The sequence below is a fragment of the Varanus komodoensis genome, unplaced genomic scaffold (genome assembly GCF_004798865.1).
Source record: "Varanus komodoensis strain SLA01 unplaced genomic scaffold, ASM479886v1 scaffold29_1, whole genome shotgun sequence".
In the NCBI taxonomy this organism is placed as follows: domain Eukaryota; kingdom Metazoa; phylum Chordata; class Lepidosauria; order Squamata; family Varanidae; genus Varanus; species Varanus komodoensis.
Genome location: NW_025335759.1, coordinates 891692 through 910665, shown reverse-complemented (window position 1 = coordinate 910665; position 18974 = coordinate 891692). Strand labels below are relative to the sequence as shown.

At 48.4% G+C, this 18974-nt stretch overlaps 1 protein-coding gene across 1 annotated transcript in view; it reads right to left on the bottom strand.

The window, feature by feature from the left end:
• Positions 1-14482: 14482 nt before the first annotated feature.
• The window catches only part of KIRREL2 (kirre like nephrin family adhesion molecule 2), a 45521-nt gene continuing 41029 nt past the window's right edge, over positions 14483-18974 (bottom strand). The window contains exons 13-15 of the mRNA XM_044435336.1: positions 18533-18639; positions 17343-17426; positions 14483-16180 (exon numbers count right to left, since the gene is read on the bottom strand). Coding sequence (XP_044291271.1) covers positions 15737-16180; positions 17343-17426; positions 18533-18639 — 635 coding nt within the window. The 3' untranslated portion in view covers positions 14483-15736. The remainder of the gene's footprint in view (positions 16181-17342; positions 17427-18532; positions 18640-18974) is intronic.

The window sequence follows — 18974 nt, the reverse complement described above, 5'->3', positions numbered from 1 at the left end:
ATAAAACGAGTGGTAGACGACTGGGGTGGGGAGAAATCAATCCAAGATCCGTAGCAGGGCAATACCTTTATTTAGACCGACCGAGATGTCACGAAATAGATTGCAAGTTTTCGACGTCTCCAGCGCTCTTGATTGAGGCTACGGCCAACAAAGCCGGGGAAGGACGGCTGATGTCGAAGCCCTGGAATTTGCGTGTCGTCACAATCTTAAGACGGAATGTGGGAGGAGGCTGCCGACGGTCGTACGAGGTGCTGCTAGGTGCTGCCTGGTTTCAGGTTGCACCAAAGCCTCCTACACCCAGTCTTTGGAAATGCAAGAACCAGGCAGCGGGGGCAGCACATTGTGCTCCGTGTGTTGGTCCAGATGGATGCCCAAATAGTGCTAACAACGACAACGACACTCCTCAAACATTCAGAACGGGGCTGATCTTGCTTCTGACTCGTCGCTGACTACCTCTGATGATGGGTGACCTTTTTGGACAGCAGCACAGCGGGATCTGCCATAGTTCCAGGGCAGCTAGAAATTCAACCTCACGAGTTCAAATACTTGATTTCCCCAATAAACGTTGGTCTGCTCTGTAGTCATTGAGGGGATCTGTGAACCTGCCACAGGAATTGGCATTGCCTGGTTACCTGCCACGGGGGGGGGGGGGGGGGTGGTGAGCTGGGAAACACCTTTGCGATAGCCTCTGCATGGTCTGATGCTCGCCAGTCTTCCAACCTTTCTTTTTACATTCCATCTCCTCTTACCTGCCTGCCATGTTTGATGTCCTTTGCTCAGACCAAATGTGGCCAAGTCAGACCCCTGATCTTCGCACCCCCGTGCACTGCCATGCTCAGCTTTTCTGCCATGGACAGGCAGTGTTCCATGGCAGCTATTCCAAGCATGGATACCATGGGGTAACCTTCTCTTTCCCCTGCTTCCCCTTTGCTCTTCTCCTGGCCAAATTCTACCCAATGTCACTCCATTGGAAGTAGCTGGTGCTCAGTGGGCATAGACTGATGAGAGCCCATGGGAGCTGCTCTGTGCTTTCCCAGGAAGAGTGAGAAAGGAGCATTTCCCCAAAATGCTTTTTTGCTTTCAAGTTCCAGGAGCCAAGTGGAGGTGGGCAGAAGTTTGATGCGGGGGATGTCCAGCCGACTGGCCATGCGTTGGACTCCCAGTTAGCACCAGCAGGAACTCATCCCATTCCCCAAAATCAGGCTGCTGGGAAAAAGTGTGTGTGGGGGCAAAGCCAGGTGGCAGAGGGGAAAACCAGGAATGGAGTTTTGTGTGTGAGAAACTGAGTGCTGCTGAGGTCCTGGAGATTTAACGCTTAAGTGGCATTGTGGTGTGGAGGTTAAAAGCACAGGACCAGGACAGGAGGTGCCGCTCAGCCATGGAGCCCACTGGCTGATTTTGGGCCAGCCACACATGCTCAGCCCAATTCTCACAGGGTTGTTGCTGTGGGGATAAGACTGAGAGCAGCAAGAGGAGAGTGATGTAAGCTGCCTGAAGTTCTTTTAAAAAAGGAGAAAGTGGGATATACATCAAATAAATAAATAACATTGGAAGACTTGCTGAGTACTTAAAGGGTTTAGGGACAATCGTTCAGTGGTCCCCCCCTCCGCTCCACAAGCTTCATGGCTGGGCAGAAGGGGGATTTGGGTGAGGTACCCTCCGGAAATTGCCCTTCTCATATGGCTACTAAGCTCAGAAAACTCCTCCCAGAAGATTGTATTCTAAGATTGTATCCTAAGCCCCTTTAGAGGAAAGGTTGGGGGTGGATTGAAGCATGTGAGGAGGGGGAGTTAACCCATTTCTCTCCAGCTGCAATACCCCTAGGAAACTGTTCCTTGTGTGGGAAGTAAGCTGATAAAAATAAATCCTTCCACGGGCACCAGTAGACACGTAGGGCTCCGGGGAATAGCTCTCCAGGAATATCATGAGTGGGACTGTAGCTCAGTGGTAGAACAAATGCCTGGTGTGCAGAAGGTCCACGTTCAGCTCTTGGCATCTCCAAGTAGGACTGGAAAACTCCTGCTTGAAACTCTGGAGCACTGCTGCCAGTCTGTGTGGGTGATACTGGGGTAGGTGGACCAAACCTAAGGCACCGTTTTATGTTCTTATCTGGGCATGGTGGGTAGCTGATCAGGGAGCACACAAGGTTTAATGGAACGAGAGAGGGCTGAGTGCCCTCCACCCTTCCTTCCTTCTCTCACGTCCATAAAAGAAACAAATGGGTTGGTTGAACCACATTTTCTTAGCATGCCTGAATGCCAGTGGGTTGCTAGAACAGCTTATGTGTGGGGCTGCAATCTAAAATGCCTTGGAAATTTCCATGTGTCCAAAATAATGCAGTGAGATTGCTAATGGGGACTGGCTGAAATTTATTTATTTATTTATTTATTTGGAACATTTATATTGCACCATTGTTCTGTGACCAGCACTGGCTTCCAGAGTGCTGATATTCATTTAAAGCTTTAAAAGGTTTGTGGCCAGGTTATCTGCAGGGTTACCTCCTCCCATGTATACCTGCTTGGACCAGAAGAGCGTCTTCAGAGCCACATTTCCAGTTGCCACTGCCAAATGAAGCGAGGCAAGCAGTTGCTATGAAAAGGGCCTTTCCAGTGGGGGCGTCCTCGTTGTGGAATGTTTTTCCTGAAGAGGCTTGCCTGGCACCCACACGGTGGCCTTTCGAGCCAGACGTTTCCACTGAAGGAGACTTGGGGGATGACAACAGAGAAGGTCTTTTCTGTGGTGGCACCCCCAAATATGGAACTTTCCCCCAGTGAAATCTGTTTGTTGCCCACATTATTATTCATTTGGCTTTGGTGCTACATTAAAACGCCCCTCTACCCTCAGAGATTCCACAGTATATGATAAAGTTTTCACCAGTCCTGAAATTGTTCTTGTTGATCATTTCAGTTGATTTGGTATATAAATATAAGTTGTGTTATATTTTTAAGTTTTTCATTTTTTGTAACCTCCCTGCAAGAGCTTTTGTTGTTAGCTAGTATAGAAATAAAAACGAGTACATTTTCATGTGCCAGGTGAACATCTCTTTATTTTCCAAGGCTTTTCAGATTTAAAACTCTGCTTTATCGACCTTGGGACTCTACTGTTGCTTATTTTATTTCCACGCTGTTTTCAATTGTACGGCCATTCTTTCTCTTTTATGCTGTGAATGTTTTTTCTCCTTCTGTTTGCTATCTAGATAACTAGATTGTTAATGGGCGGCAGAAACATGCTGTTAAATAAATAAATACTCATTAAAACAGGGCACCCAAATTTCATTCTGACCACCAGCAGAGCGCATCAACCAGAGTATGAAAGATGAGTTGTTTTGTGCCAAACACCAAGTTGTAATCCTCCTAACTCTGCAAGTTTAGACAGAAAAAAGGTGAAAAACTCCCGGTCTCTCCCAGTCGGCATGGCATAGCTCTGGACTTGGAGGACCACGGGCAGCCTGTGTGTGATGTGGATGGAAGGCTCTCATGTGGATGAGAGCCAGTGTGGTGTAGTAGTGAAGAGAATGGGACTGGGACTCAGAGGATCTGGGTTCGAGTCCCTGCTCAGCCATGGAGCCAACTGAGTGACCTTGGGCCAGTCACAGACTCTCAGCCCAACCTACCTCACAGGGTTGTTGTTGTGGGGATAAGATGGAGGAGGAGAATGATGTAAGCTGTCTTGAGCCATTTGCAGGGAAATGCAGGATATAAATAAAAAGACAGACAGACAGACAGACAGACAGACAGACAGACAGTGGATGGAAGGTCTCCTTAGTGCTCCTGCATGCAAAACACTTACCTGATTTTAGCCACCTAAGCATGGCTGGTCTCAGAGAGGCAGGAAGGAGTGAAATGCACTGCCAGGATTCCTCATATGCTGGTGGAGCCTGCCTCCCCCACCCTCTTCCCACCCATTCCCCAAACCCAAAAGCTCATCCCCGAAGTTGCCCTCATGACTGGCATGGATCGTTCTGCAGCAGCTCTGAGGTTCAGAGTCCCATCTCAGTTCTTGGACCCAACTTCTGAGGCTGAATCTGAGGAATCCTGTGGCTGCCTGGACTTGGACTAGAGGCCATCATCTTGTGCCGCCCAGGTGCAATCCTACGCCTGCTCCAGTAGGAAAAGTCCTACAGCTCCCTGCATGCCCCAGGTGGTCCCAAGCAGGCCAGCTTCTGAAGCATCCACACAATGCCAACAGTTGTGGGAGACAAGCTCAATCGTAGCAAAAGCACGAGGCTCATCAGCCTCTGGGGCCATAAGCAGAGCGCGTTCACCTTCAGGCCTGAGGGTACGGTCTGAGGCATGCTGGGAGTGAGAGGACCTTTCCAGTCTATGCGTGTGCAGGGCTGCACCTGTGAACAGTGAAAGGGAAACAGGGCATTCAGCTGCTTGTCAGTCCTGTGCATCACCTTGTTTCTGCCTTGTGATGATGACGTGCCATGCAGAGGCCCTCACTCTCACGGAGCTAGGAGGCAGCTGCTCCCAGAGATCCCTGCCAGTGCAAACCTTATGGCGCAGTTGGGCACCATGTGCCCCCCGCTCCACGTTGGGGCCTGCGGTAGCCAGTGCTGCGTGGCTATCGGAGAGAAGACCAGGGACCCAGGAGAGCTTAGTTCTGGTCCTCCCTCAGCCAGGATGCTCACCGGGTGACTTCAGGCCAGCTGCTCCCCCTCAGCTTGACTGACCACACAGGGTTGCTAGGATGAAGGGGCAGTAGAGGGCCATGGAAGCCGCCCTGAGCTCTGTGCAAAAGGGGGAAAGGCGGGCCACAAGCGTAATGCATTGATACGGCTTGTACTGTCCCTCACTATTGGCTCTGCTAACTAAGCTATGGAGGGTCACAGGTTGTCCTCTCCTGCCTTGCAGAAAGCTGCAGTGTTTTAATAAGATGCATTTTCTATTTTTTTAAAACATTCTGTCATGAACTGCATAGAGTGCTTTGGCTGTTGGGTGGTATAGAAAATAACTAAATGAGCAGCTGCAGATGAAATATATGAAAATGTTTAAATATATTTAAAAAATATAGTGGGTCAAACCCAGGCTTAGTCATGCTTAGAGCAGACCAACTGAAATAAGCTGTGGCTAGCTAAATGCACATTGACTTTCGTGGGTGTTCTCTGACTAAGGCTGGATCTGATCCAATATTTGCAGAGAGGGCTGGTGGTAAAAGCCCGGGGGCTCTTTCCTTCTGAAGCTGATGGAGCAGACTCGAATCACAGCAAGTGGCTTTGACCCAGCAAGGGTGGCGTGTGCTGAATGGCCAAAGGTGCCCTTCTGGAGTCCCTCTTTTCAAATGCAGGGAGCCTTTCCTGCGCCCAGAATCTCTGTGTGTGCGTGCAAGCGCGTCTGCCCACACGCCACGTGCCTGCATGGCCGGCACATTACTGAGCAGATGGCGAGCTGCATCCGCGCAGTCAGCATCCTCCGCTCACCTGTCTGGGGGCTGGTGGAGACGGCATGGCTGAAATGAGACAAGCTGCTTGTGCTCCTCTAAATGGGGAGAGCCTTGCCTTTATTCTGGACACTTTCTGCATAAAGGAATGGCGTTTTACCAGATCATGCTATTCGCTGATTTGCTGCATAAGCCATGAAATTGACTCTCCGCAGCTCTGGCCCCAGGGTACTAGGTTGTGATGTGCACCACTTTATCCTGAAATTCTGTGATGCAGCAGTGGATGGACAAGCAGATGCTTCTCCTTTGCATTCTCCCCCGAAACTCGGACTCTTGCTTTTTAAACTGGGGGTGGGGAGGGAAAGAGCAGTAGAAGCTGTAGCTCCACTGGGGAATGAGATGGGATGGTGGAATCCCTTTCTGCATTGTCAGCTTTCAATATTAATTAGGGCATTCTGTGCTAATGCAAACAATTCATTTTAAAAACGGATCACACTCTGCGTGGATTGCATCACTTCCTTTCTGTCTGTCTGTTCTCCTTCCTTTTCTCCTTGGTTCCCTTTCAAAGGTCTGCAGCATCAGTACCCAGTACCCAACAAACTGCATGTGAATAATTGTGATCTTCTTTCTGGAGTGGAAAACAGCAGGCTAGGGGTGAAATCCAGCCCTTCTGGAATTCTTATCCTTCTAGGGTTTCTCAGATGGCTGTACTCCTTCCCATGGCCCAACCCTTTCCCCTGGCCATAGCTCGTCTCCTAAGAAAAGGTTCTCCCATGCAAAGGGGTCAGCAACAAGGTGACTGCAGGCATCTGAAAAAATATTTATTTTTTAAAGTTTCCCTTTTTAAGTGCTAGTCCATGAATTGGTATGACCGACATGATTTTCTCGCAATTATATACAGACTTCAACACAAGCAGAGCAAAAGTCCAAAGAAGTATCTGTTTGACATTGGCATCTCTATGTTATCTACTGTATTTATATTTCTAAAGCATTGTAAGGTCCTCAATCCACTTACATTATAGGAGGTGAAGATTTATTCTTCCAGTTTTAGAATATCATCATTTTAACTGTCTAAAGGACCGAGAGAATCCATTTCTTCTTCCATTTTTTCATTGTAGTGAAGCAGATAAATAAAAAGAGCTATTCTTTACAGTGTATAGTAAACACTGTTGCAATACAAAATGTATCTGTGTAATAGCCTAACTTCTCACAAGAAGCATTACTGGACATTACCAAACCGTATGTTTCAAAGAAGCATTACTGTGTTGTGCTGCCAGCAAGTAGCCAAACTAGACAATCCTTTAATGAAAAGACTTTGTGGTATCCAATAATCACAAAGCAAAACTTTTTGCTGAATAAGAAAGGCTCAGGTCAATCAATAGATGTGGAAGCAGTGATCCACTGATTAGACATTTTGTGATGGCGCCTGTGGCAGTTTCCAAATTCTGAAATGGGCCCATGCGCCTAAATTAGGACCTTGTCCTAAGGCCGTGGGGATTTTAAGCTAAAACAGGCTGGTATTTTCAGCCGCACCTGGTACTGAAATGCAATCGCTGACCACATCTTTAAAATTCTTCCCTTGGATTACAAGAGGGACGATACCATCCATTCTATGATGATAATTAGGAGTAGCCTGATCTTTTCTGCCCCCGGCAGTGGAGGGTGTCCATCATCATACGGAGGGCAGCGAACCAGCTTGGGGGACACGGGCCAGAGCAAGCCGCACTCACAAGGCTGACCTCAAGCACTTCACTGCAGTCGAACATCTCACAACATCTCTCACCTGAGGAAAGAACGTCACTGCCTCTAAGGTGGGGCTGCTCAGTGGGCCTGAAGCAAATGGGGTGCGGACAAAGGCAAAAGCGACAGGCCAAAATGCAAAAACACTGTCCAATTTTAGCCTAAAACTCTTACTGCCAGTAAAGAAGCCCCAAGAGAGGCTTCCCAACCTCTTGGAGCAGGGGGGAGACTGCACTAAGGTCAGGAAAGGACATGTATCCATCTTGGGAACCCCGGAAGTCAAGATTTGGCCCCTGGGCCTGGGGTTTTGCACCTTCACTTTGTGCAGAGGTTCTTTTTCTTGCATTTCTATTTACTTTTTGAAGAGCTCCCTGAGCTTTCCTGGAATTAACTAGTATGAAGCAATGACTGAGCTTCCCAATGAATGTTGGAAGCCAAATTGCTCCCCAATCCCAGGCATTTAATAGTAAGGACATTTGTATGGACAAATGTGATGGACATTTATGTCCGCTGCCTTTTTAATATGCCTAATATGTGATTGAAGTTGTTTCTAGCTGTTTAAGGATACACATTTGTGGCTGCTAAATGCCATCGGAATAGCTATAGGAAAACTTGAAGTTTCTGAGCTCAGCACTGTGGTTTTGATTTTGGAGCTCTCCCCCTTCACCGGTCTTTCCACACCTGCTGTGGCTCCGAAGTGACAGGGTGATTTCAGAGCTAGTGCTGGGGAGCAGGTCAGGGAGGGGAGGAGCAAGGATCCACTAGGATGTGAGGAATCCCAGCCCTGCCTTGTCTCCCCCTCCTCCTTCGGGGGCTGAAATTGTTTTGAGGACAGGGAGAGGACGGGTGCAACCCTGAGCTTTTCCTGCCTTCCATTGCATGCCAACAGTCCTCCGATTTTGGCACTATACATTGTTTAAAATTGCATCTATTGAATGTTGATGTGGTATTTTATTGCTTGTGCTTTGCAATTTCATGTCTTCTTGTATAGCACACAGAAAGCTTTGGCTCCTGGGGGTATAGAAATATAATGTAATATAATATAATATAATCCCAGATATGACAAGAACTGCACACAACAGATTGACCACAGTTTCATACGGCATCTGCTGCCACATGAAAAGGACCTGTTTGTGCTTTTATACCTAGCACAGACCCTCATAAGCTAATGTCATCTGAATACTGGATTAAGAACTAATAAGCAAAGTGTTTTGGTGGTGGTATGTGTGTGTATGTTTAAAATCTGTCCCTTGCATGATAATTCCATTTTGTATAAGCTTGCAGGATTTGCTTTTCTTGGAGGCTGAGTGGCTGCTTTTTCTCAGTGGCCAGAGCTGGAACTGGCAGTTGGGATGGGGCTTGCCTGAGCCTTCCTGAGGTTTCCCACTAAGGAGTTTACCCTGTTCCCCAGCCACAAAAGCACCGCTTTGTTGAGTGGCCAACTTTTCCAGTTGTCCCAGGAAGCTGAGCCTTTAAGTCACAGCTTCATGTTCTTCTGCCTTTTCAAGCAGTTGAGCCCTGCTTCTCGATGGATATTTTGTGTTGCGGCCCTGAGAGGTCTTGGGGGTCACAGGTATGGGACAGAAAGATGCTGTGGCTGATAAATACGTTCCCAGGCCCTGCCACAGAAGTAGGGAGCTTTGGTGGGGCCATGAGCACATTTGACAACCCAAGAAACTCTTCTGGGAACGTCCGCAAAATGTCTGTCGTGAGAAGCCTGGCTGCTCACGGTCCAGAGGGCAGAGGAAAAGGAAGAGTCTGAGCTCCAACACAGTAAAGAACACCCTGAACCCACAGTTTGCAGCAGCAGCAGATGCTTATATCACCATGATCTCAGCTGCCGGAAAGAAAATGCTTGTTTTTCCTATGGGAGGGGCAGGGCACCTGACAGCTACACTATAACCCATTTCACAGAGAAACCTAAGCACATCATGGGGAACGTAGGCTGCTGCTTTCCTGTTTTCCCTTGCCTCCAGTCTCTCCCTTTCATCTCCTGGCTCCGCTGTGTTGCATTTTAGACTGTAAGCTGCTTGGGACATGGACCCCAACCTCTTATAAGCTGCAAAGTCAGTCTGAAAGCAGAAATCAATTATTGAGGAGCTCAGTGGGGCTGTTTTCCACTAGCAGGTGGTCTGAAGGAAACGTGGGGAGAGGCCTCCAAACATCCGGTTTTAGCTTAAAGCTTTCTGTCAGGGACTAAGCCTTCGGAAGAGCATTTCAGGCTTTTAGGATGGGGTGTGTGTGAAGATGCACAAAAGCCAGGCAGCCACAAAATGATTGGTGGAAGGGGGTGGGGAAAGGGCGTGGTTGCCTGGGGAATCTCAGGCGCCCACTTGGGTCCCTGGAATGGGCAGTTTTGACTAACAGACGTGAAGTTCTGCACTCCTTTTTTAAAAGATTTGAGGCCATGGAACTTGAAGGACGGCCTCCTTCTAAGCACTTGCCTGTCGTTTAAGGTCTGTTTTGGAGTTCTTGCACCCCTTCCATGACTAAGAGATGTTAGGCAGGTGAGGATATGAGATGGTACCACCTTGATCACAGAAAGGTGTGAGAGTCAGGAAACCACAAAATGATTAGTAGTCAGATGAAAATGGTTCTGGACATCTGGGGAACCCCAAAGGCCCAGCCTGGAATTCCAGACAAACCAGATTTGTCCTGCATGCCCAGGCTGATGTACCCTGTTGTATACTAATCGTCACCATCATCAGGAATGAGCAAGTGATGATGAGTTGGGTCCTGCAAAAAGTAGGACAGAAATATTCCAGATGTGTCACACTGAGTATAGATCCATTGAAATCAATCATACTTCAGTTTGATCGAAGTGCCCTGATTTCAACAGGGCTACTTTATGTAGGATACAGTCTGGAACTACTGCATTAGCTCCAGGCAGGGTCAATGGATGTGGACTTCAAAATGTCCTTTATTGTCCCAAGAACTGGCCAGGTATCTATTTCTTAGATGAACTGGCAATATTAAAGAATTGGCCATCTCAGGTGTTCACCATCGTGTCTAATTGCATCACAATGCCATGGTCAGTCCTGACATCCCAGTGCATAAACCTGGTGCAGCAGAAACCACTCAGCAGGAAATGCATCGGCTTTACCGAAACCATCTCGTCTCAAGCCGTTTTTGTCGTTCCACAAATCCTTTGCCAGTAACTTATACAGCAGCCGTTGGAACCCCTCCACTCATGGGTAGGGCTCTCAGGAAAGTAGCTTTTGGCATGCAGCTGTGAGGAGGAATATTATTTTCGGCATGTGGTAAGAATCATGCTTTCTCATGTTTTTTAACCCATTGGAATGGAACTTTTTCAGTCACATCAGAGTGCTGCTGATAAGGCTAATAAGAAGCAGAGAAATTCTGTGATGTCCCTCCATGCCCCCACCACTTCCCCCAGAGATTATGACTGTGTGACCGGAAACCCATCTGGTTCCAGAACTGCCACAGTGGAAAAAGCTGCAGAATACCATTGAAGTATGTGAGGCGCTTGTAAGAGGAAGTTAGAAACCGCCACCCGTGGCACCAGAAAAATCTCTTCCACCGCCTTGGTTTTGCAGGGGCAGGGTAAACAAAGCCACCTGTGTTCTAATTCTCCAACAAAGCTGCTGCTTCTCCATCCCAGCCTACTCCCAACCTGGCGTCCTCCAGAAGTTTTGGTCTAACACTTTCATCAGCCCAAATCAACAGAGAATACACATTTCGGGATATCCGGTCTACTCTGTTTAACTTGTTAGTGGCGCTCCAGGACCTTGGGGAGAATTAGTTGTCACCTCCTGCTCCTTTATTTTTAATTTTTAACCAGGCCAAGGGAAGCTCTTGGGGGAAACGGGTTTCTGTGCTGGGTGTCCAACCCTCTGCAGGCTGGAGGATGATGCCCTGTATAATTTGGAGTTGTGGGGCCTGAACCTGCAACCTTCAGCATGCAAAGCAGGCACTCAGCCTCCAAGCTACAGATGCTGTGGAAAGTGTACGTTCTGTTTGTGGCCTTAGGAGAGAAATCTGCTGTAAAGGAGGGCATGAGCCTTTACTATTAACATGCAAAAGGGAATCATGCTGGGACTGCTCAGCTCCTTTCTTCTGGAACAGCATTCCTCAGCCCTGCACCCTCCAGTTGGCCCACTAAGTCACTACTGGTTCTTACCACTGTGGTTAATGCTCAGGAAGCCTGGGAGTTCTAGTATGGAGAGTGATAGGTGGGAAAAGCTGGCCCAGGAGAGCAATCTGCTGTGTAGGGTCAGGGCTGGGGGTGGCTCAGTTCCTCGGGAGTGAGGAACAAGGCACTGCATATAGCGCTCTGCTTCCAGAGCATTTAATTCCAAAAGACAAAGTTCTTGCTCCCATGGCTTGCAGATACAGGATTGAAAACATGCTGGTGACACCAACTGAAGCAACAGACTCCAGCAATGGAGCTGCTTAAGATAATGCCAGTGCTCTACAGCAAAAGAAACCAGGACAAACCATTATGATTTGTGTAGGGAAGAAATTCAGTCCTTGGTGCAGAATTTAGTTTGGGCACAGCTCCTAATTTTGTTTTGTCTTTGTCTGGAGTAGAGAGAATGCTTCTTAGAATCATGGCTTGCTGGATTCAACATTCATCAGAGAACCCATGGCTATAGCAGTGTGACCAGAGGTGGGGGAAGACTGTATGTTTCAATTGGTAAATACTTTATGTCCAAGTTTTAGGTTGTGGAGAGGAAAAATAAGATAATCAGGTGAAGAAAAAGACCTAGAAAAAGATGGGAGTGTTGATGCAGTAAAGGGAAACAGTGATAATAGAGCTATTAGACGGAATATATATTTAAGTAGAAACCTGCCAAAGAAGTCCAACACAGTCACATTTGACTTTAAAAGGGAGAACTATTCTAAAATGTGAGTTCTGGTAAAATGGATGTTGAAAGGAAGGGGGGCGGTCTAGAGGGTTAAATCTCTTCCGAATGCATGGAAGTTACTGCAGGTCACAGAAATAGGAGCTCAGCTTGAATGCATAGCACAGGTAGAAAAGAGGGCACCAAATCCATGAGGTCAACCGCCTCATTGACAAACAGACCAAGGAAGCTATTCCAGAAATAGTTTACTTCAGCCAATGGAAGGAAAACAAAAGGGAGCAGAAGCTTGCACAAAGGAGACCAAGCAGATAATAAAAGCTGCAAAAAGGCACTTTGAGGAGCACATCACTAACAACATTGAGGCCAACAGTGCAGAAAAGAATTGGGAAGCCTGCACAGGATGCGGTTGGACCAATGGATGGCAATGGAATTAAGGTGTACTAAGCTTAAGGAAGGGACTGCAGGTGGCGCAGTGGTTTAAACCGCTGTGCTGCTGGGCTGTTAGATAAAAGGTCGCCGGTTCGAATCTGCACAATGGAGTGAGTTCCCGTTGCTCCGTCCCAGCTCCTGCCAACCTTGCAGTTCAAAAGCATGCAAATGCAAGTAGAGAAAAAGGTACCACTTCGGTGGGCAGGTAACAGCGTTCTGTGCACCTTGGTGTTTAGTCATGCTGGCCACATGACCACGGAGACTGTCTGTGGACAAACGGTGGCTGCCTCGGCTAGGAAACAGATGAGCACCGCCCCCGAGAGTCAGGCATGACTGGACTTAATGTCAAGGGGAAACCTTTACCTTTACCTAAGCTTAAGGAGACTGGAGAGAAACTGAATTCATTATTTAAATCTATCTTTACTGCAATATATTCAGGACAGATACTTGGGCCAGGATTCAGGTTTTCAGGAAGGGAGTCTGAGAAACCAAATAGTAGTGAGAAAGGTGGACATTCTTTATCTTATTAACAGATTGTAAGTTAATAAATCACTGTGACCAGATGGGAGCCATCACAGAGTTGGCTCAACAACCAAGCATTTGGTGCTTTCCTGGCATTTGTCTTGTTCTGAAATGTTGAAAAGTCTCTCCCAAGATTTAGTTACTAGCAATAAGGACTTTAAGCTAATATGGGCTGGTATTTGTGTCCCCATTCCTCCTGGTTTGCCTTTCCTCTGCCTCTGAGAACTTCTCTAACATTGTACTCCATGCCCCTATTTTCAACCACTGATTCCTGTCTATGCTGAGAGAGCCAGGTTGGGTCCTTTTTCCATGGACTGTTCAATGGCTGGATTGAAAAAGATCCAGTCCCTGTCCTCTCAGGTCAAAGGATCAAGAAGCAGATAATTGGAAAGACCTTGGTCCAAGGTCCTGGAGAGGGAGTTTTAGCCAGAGTAGACAAAATGGATTGTTCCTCGAGACTGTGTCCATTAGAAAACAGAACATGGCTCTTTCACCTTTTCCCACCCAGCGAATTTTCTGCAGTAAGGGAAAAGATGGAAGGAATAGTGCGGAAACAGGAGGGTTGAACATTGGAACCGTTGGCAAAATTCCATGAATGCGGCAGGCTGACTGCATGACAAAAGACTGGTTAGAAAGGGCCCCGAAGCAAGCTGACAAGAAGAAAATTGATGCCTTTGAAACATAGTGCTGGAAGAGAGCTTTCTAAATACCCTGGACCAACAGAAAGGCAAGCAAGTGGATCCTGGCTCAAATCAAGCCAGAGCTTTTCCTAGAAGCAAAAATGACAAAACTGAGTATATGCCATACTTCAGACACATCATGAGAAGGGAAGGCAATCATGGTAGGGAAAAAGGTGGAAAGCAAAAAAGAAGACTAAAAATAGGATGGATTGAATCCATCCAGGAAGCCACAGCCTTGACCCTGGGAGAGCTGTATGGAGCTGTCATGGAAAGAACATTTGGGAGGGGGTTCCTTTATAGGGTTGCCATAAGTTGGCGGTGATTCGATGGCACATAACACACATGTCCTGAAGGAAGTCAAGCCAAAGTATGTTCCACGGTGTAGTAATGAACTCTGAAGCTCATCACAACAGCTCCCATGACCGCATGCCCAAGGAGGTCGCAAACATAATCTGGACAGCAGAGATGAACCCTGTTAACAAACCAAAGCTAATGGGTCTTAATTGCCTTGGTAACACCAGGCTATTTCAAAATACTTTGCATTGTAAGCGTGAAAGCTCAGAATAGTCTATCGCTGCTGGGAAAATTAATTCTCCCCAGCTATTGTGAGGGTGGCAGCTACCTGCAGAGAGAACAAGGAAGACCTGGAGGGGAGGAAGATAATGTCATCTGTGCCAATCAGAAATTCTTGCACTTTGATCCTGGGAGCCCTGGCTCCACTACACCATGAAGGACCTTTCGGTGGAAAGCAGCTCCTTGAATTATGCCTTGGGCGTCTTTCCGTTCACTATCCTGCTACCTAGTAGGCTGAAGTGTTCCTGCCACCGGACAATGCTGAAATAATGAAGAATCAGTCGTTCCCATTTTTTAAAAAAATTAAATATAAATATTTGAATTCTGCAGTAGGCAAGATATTGAACATTTCCTCTCTTCTGTTATAAAGTACCACACATCCAAACAGGCATGGCTGTAGAATGCTTCAGTGAAATCCCATTCTAAGAGAGCAAAAAACGCAAAATACAAAACAAAGAAAAAGAAAACACAAAGCAAAAATTAAACCAACCCCAATGATTCTGGAAAGACCAAAGCAAAAATGTCAGAAACACCCACAGCAGAGAAATATGTTTAAGGCAAAAAAAGTAATAACAAGGAATAACTTATTATATTAAAAAAATCACACACACACATGAAATCGACAGATCCCATTGTTTTTCGGTTTCCTGCTTTCCCCCATGCTTCACTCTTGGCTTTTTAAAAATCGGGTTATAGTCCTCAGCACGATGCTGTCATTTGGATATTTGCACCTCAAGAGTCTTTCCAGGTCCCGTACTGGCGTCAGTGCTGAGCACCACAGCCATCTCCCGATCTGGCTTGTGCAACTTGGTGATGTGCCGGTTATTTGAATTAAAGGGTTGGGTGGGGATCTAGCTGCTTCTGTATCCATCAAGAAGCCCCTCCACAGCTAAAGGGTGGGGTGGGGGGGAAGGAAGAGGGAATTATTTAAACCACAGCAATCAAGCCAGGAAAATTAAAATGCAAGCACTAGCGCCCATGCGTAGAAATTTCCCAGAATCATGCAATGGCAGGAGAGTTTCGCCTTCATGGTAGGAGATTGCCCTTGGGGCAACCCAGGTAGGGAGCCCAGAACAAGCATCACATAGTTCCACTGCAGAGGCTTACAGCACAGGATGGTGCACCTCCCGGCGCACCCGCCGGCTCCTCATGCCTGTGCTTTTGTCTGTCAAGCCGCAACATCCACCATTTTGATTCCGAATTCTTACAGGCTCAGACCAGCCACAAAACAAGAGCTTAACCTCCACTTCCACCCAGGAGTGCATTTCATTGCTTGGATCCACCTCATGTCCTGACATGAAGGCAGATGATCGTTTGGCTTCCTCCCAGTCAAGACAAAATGAGGCCAGTTCCAGTTGGGAGGTGACAAACAAGCAGGCCATTGGCCATTTTGGGTCGCTGCTGCTGGAGGCTGCGGAATTGCCGTTTCCCCGCCACCTTCCCCGGAAGATGAAAAGGGAGCATCCTCTGGACAAGGTCAAGACATCAAGTCTCATCACCCGGCTTCTGGAGTCTGTTAGCCAAAGTGGAAGTTTGTTCCCTTTTCTCTGGAGCGACAGGAGCTTGGCAGGGGCCAGACACGAGTCATACGTGTGTCTGCATGCGCTGCTGAGCGGGGCGGCCATAGTCAGACTGTTGGGACAAGGAGGTGTAGGAGAAGCGTGAGCACCCCGAAGCCTTGCTCGCCTGATCCGACGGTTCGTACCCGCTCTCGGCCTTCTCATAGCTGCTGGGCTTGACGTAACTGGTGAAGGCCCGGCTGTAGGGGGCTGTGAGGTAGGCCGTCCCGCTGTATATGTTCTCCTGAGGGAAAAGTCGCTCGTGGGGGTCATAGCCCGAGCGGGAGCCCGGCGTGCCCAAGGTGTAGCGGTGCGTGTATTCGTACAGCTTGGGCTGCACTGGCCCTGCAGAGGGGTACAGAGAAGTGGCCCCAAACAAAGGTCGGGGGGCTGGTGTGTATTCAGAGAAGCCGCTTCCCAGGCATGGTTCCTCATGGGCCCGTACTTTGTAGTAGCCATTGGTGGGATCCTGAGAAGGAGAAGAGGAAAAGCATGAAATCCCATTGGAACAAGTTTAGTGCATCTACTCCAAAGAATCTGAAGAACAATTTACAGTGTCTGGGAGCCACATTCAGCCTTCCTGAGACCCTCTTCCAACCCTCTCCATTTCCTCACCCCTTTCTCTAAAGCACTGATCATTTCCTGGCTTTCGTACCGCTTCCCCACTCCGCTGTCGAGAGGCTGAACTGGTTCTCCTAAGGCCCTGCTGGTGACTGTAAGAGCGTTAAGCTCAAAGATGCCGGCACGTGTGCCCCTTGAGCCCCGCCTCACTTGTCTTTGGCCCCACCCACCGCTGGCTTGTGACCCCAAAGGCAACTTGAGAATGGAATTCTGCCCTCAGATCCAGCTTCCCTGGGTTGGCCCTTTGGACCAGGAGTGGGGAGCTCTGAGTTTGAGTCCCCAGTCAGCCTTTCAGCCTAACCTACCTAACATGGTTGTTTTGAGACTAAAATGGAGATGAAGGAGAAGGAAAAAACACTCTGAGCATCTTGGTAGGAGGGATAAAAATGTAATGCAATGCAATTAATGTAATGTAATTAATGTGATGTATGCTTGCTACATGGTGAAGGCAGGCATAAGATTAACAGGTTTGCCACAAAATATGACAATGGTCACTGGCTGAGATAGCTTTAAGAAGATAGCCTCCAGGCTTAAGGCAGTCTGCCACTAAGAATTAGAAGTGGAGGTGAGCCAGAAGAGGTGCCTTTGCCACCATCTCCCTTCTTGTTACCATCTCTGAGGCCTCTGATTGGACATATTACTAAAGACAGGATACTGTAAAGGGATGAACCTTTGCCTTGATCTAGGAAGGCAAATTTTACAGTCATGTGACTTTTTTTAAAGGGATAGGGGGTCCATATGGCAGCTGGGACCTTCTAGATGCTTTGGCCTACCACTCCCATCAGCCCCAGCCACAATAGCTAATGTGAAGGATGATGGGAGTTACAGATCAAAATATCTGGAGGGCACATGGCAGTTTAGGCTTTGAAACTTTCATGAATCTGTATTGTGAATATATATTTGGAAGCTTGCTTTAGGGGGTTTGACCCAAAAAGGTGGTCTGGAAATATTTTAAAGAAATGAAACAGAGGAGACAGCAATTCATCCTCTGCAGTCCTAGCTGAGCTCACCTTCAGCTCTTGGCTCCCATCGTCATCCTCTAGGATTTCGCTGTGCTCTGTGTGGGATGTACCCGGAGACTCGCTGCTTGTGGCCTGGAGGGGATGAAGGGGAAAAGTGAGCATGGTTCAGGGCTGACGGATGCCCCAGGACCAACATCTCCTCCAGTTGCACCCCACTTGCAGGTCTGGAGGGCACCCCACTTTTCTCCATGTTAACAATGTCCAGGGGCAATTAGCTCAGCTTCTGCAGCCAAAGCGGCTCCATCCAGACACAAGAATGGGGCATCTGTGGGGTTGGAGGACCTTTCAAGGTTTGCAGAAAGTAGGTAAGGGGGTTCTTCCCCAAGGAGTCAATGAAGCTTCCCAGTGGAGTCTGGGGGTGCTTGGAGGGCACAGAATAGGGAGTGGGTGTTGTAGGGGGATTAGTGGTGCAAGGAGCAGTTGTCCACCCCAGCTGCGCTCACTTCTTCAAACCCCGGCTGAGTCCCTTTCTGCCTGCCTCTCTCTGCACGGAGAAAATAAGAACATTTGTTAGAAGGTGGGGTGGGGGATGGTGTCCAGGCAGGGCAGAGCTTCAAGGGTCAGGCTGCCCCAACATCATCTGACCCACTGGTTTGGGCTGGGGGGTGGAGATCAGGTCTCCTGACTGATCTCCACCTTTCTCTGTTGCCTTTCTCTGTTGTACAGGCTGGTGGTGAGAGGTAGGGGGTCGTTCAGCAGAATGTTTTCTGTGGGGCAGCTGCTGTGGTTTGGGACAGCAATCACAGCTTCAGTGGTGCAGGTGGGTCATTTCAGACCCAGGTGTGATGGTCTAAATGCACCCCTCCAAGCTGAGATGGCCACGTGCCTTACTTTGGTTGTGAAGCCGGCGTTTTTCTTCCCTCCCTTGTCTGCTTGCCATTCCGTGCTTTAAAATGGATGCTACTTCATGAGAGGGTTGGAGGAACACCACCAACAAAAGTGTTTCCCAATCCTGATCATCTTCATCTTTGTCCTCTGAGCATGAGCCGTTTTGAGACTGGTTCTTAATTGCGGGACCGTTGTGGCTGAGGTGGAGCTGGCCTCGGCTGCCCTGATGGCCTCCTCACCTGGCCCTCCCTGAGTGGGCCCCCGTGGGCTGCAGGGCCCTGGACTGCAGCCCTAGGGTCCGGCCATAGCAGTGCCATCACTCAGGAGAGTGGCTCACCGGCTTTACTCACCATGGGCTCCTTGGCATCATCTTCTGCCTCGCTGGGCCTGCTGGGGCTGCTCTCGCTTGTGATCTGCACCAGGATGTCTGCTTTGGAGAGCTGCGTCCCCCGCTTGGCTGCAGAAAAGACCAGCACAGGCATCACATAGTGCCCTCTGCTGGCCGTGGCAGGAGCACAGCATCGCAGGCGCTCTGGCTGCACATTGCCGCCATGAACTTCACTGCTTGGGAGGAATCGCAGCACATCACCACAGGAAGAGGCTGGAGGTTCAAGGTTAAGTCAGGGGCGTCTCTCCTTTAAAAGACCCTTGGCCAAAGACTTGGAGCAGGGATGGGCACCAAGCGGGCTTCCTGGAAGGGGGCAGGGGAATGGCAGTTTGCTGCTGAACCTTGGTATCCAACAGTGCTGAAAGCTCCATTTTGGGGGTGGAGGTGGAGTGAGGGATATACCT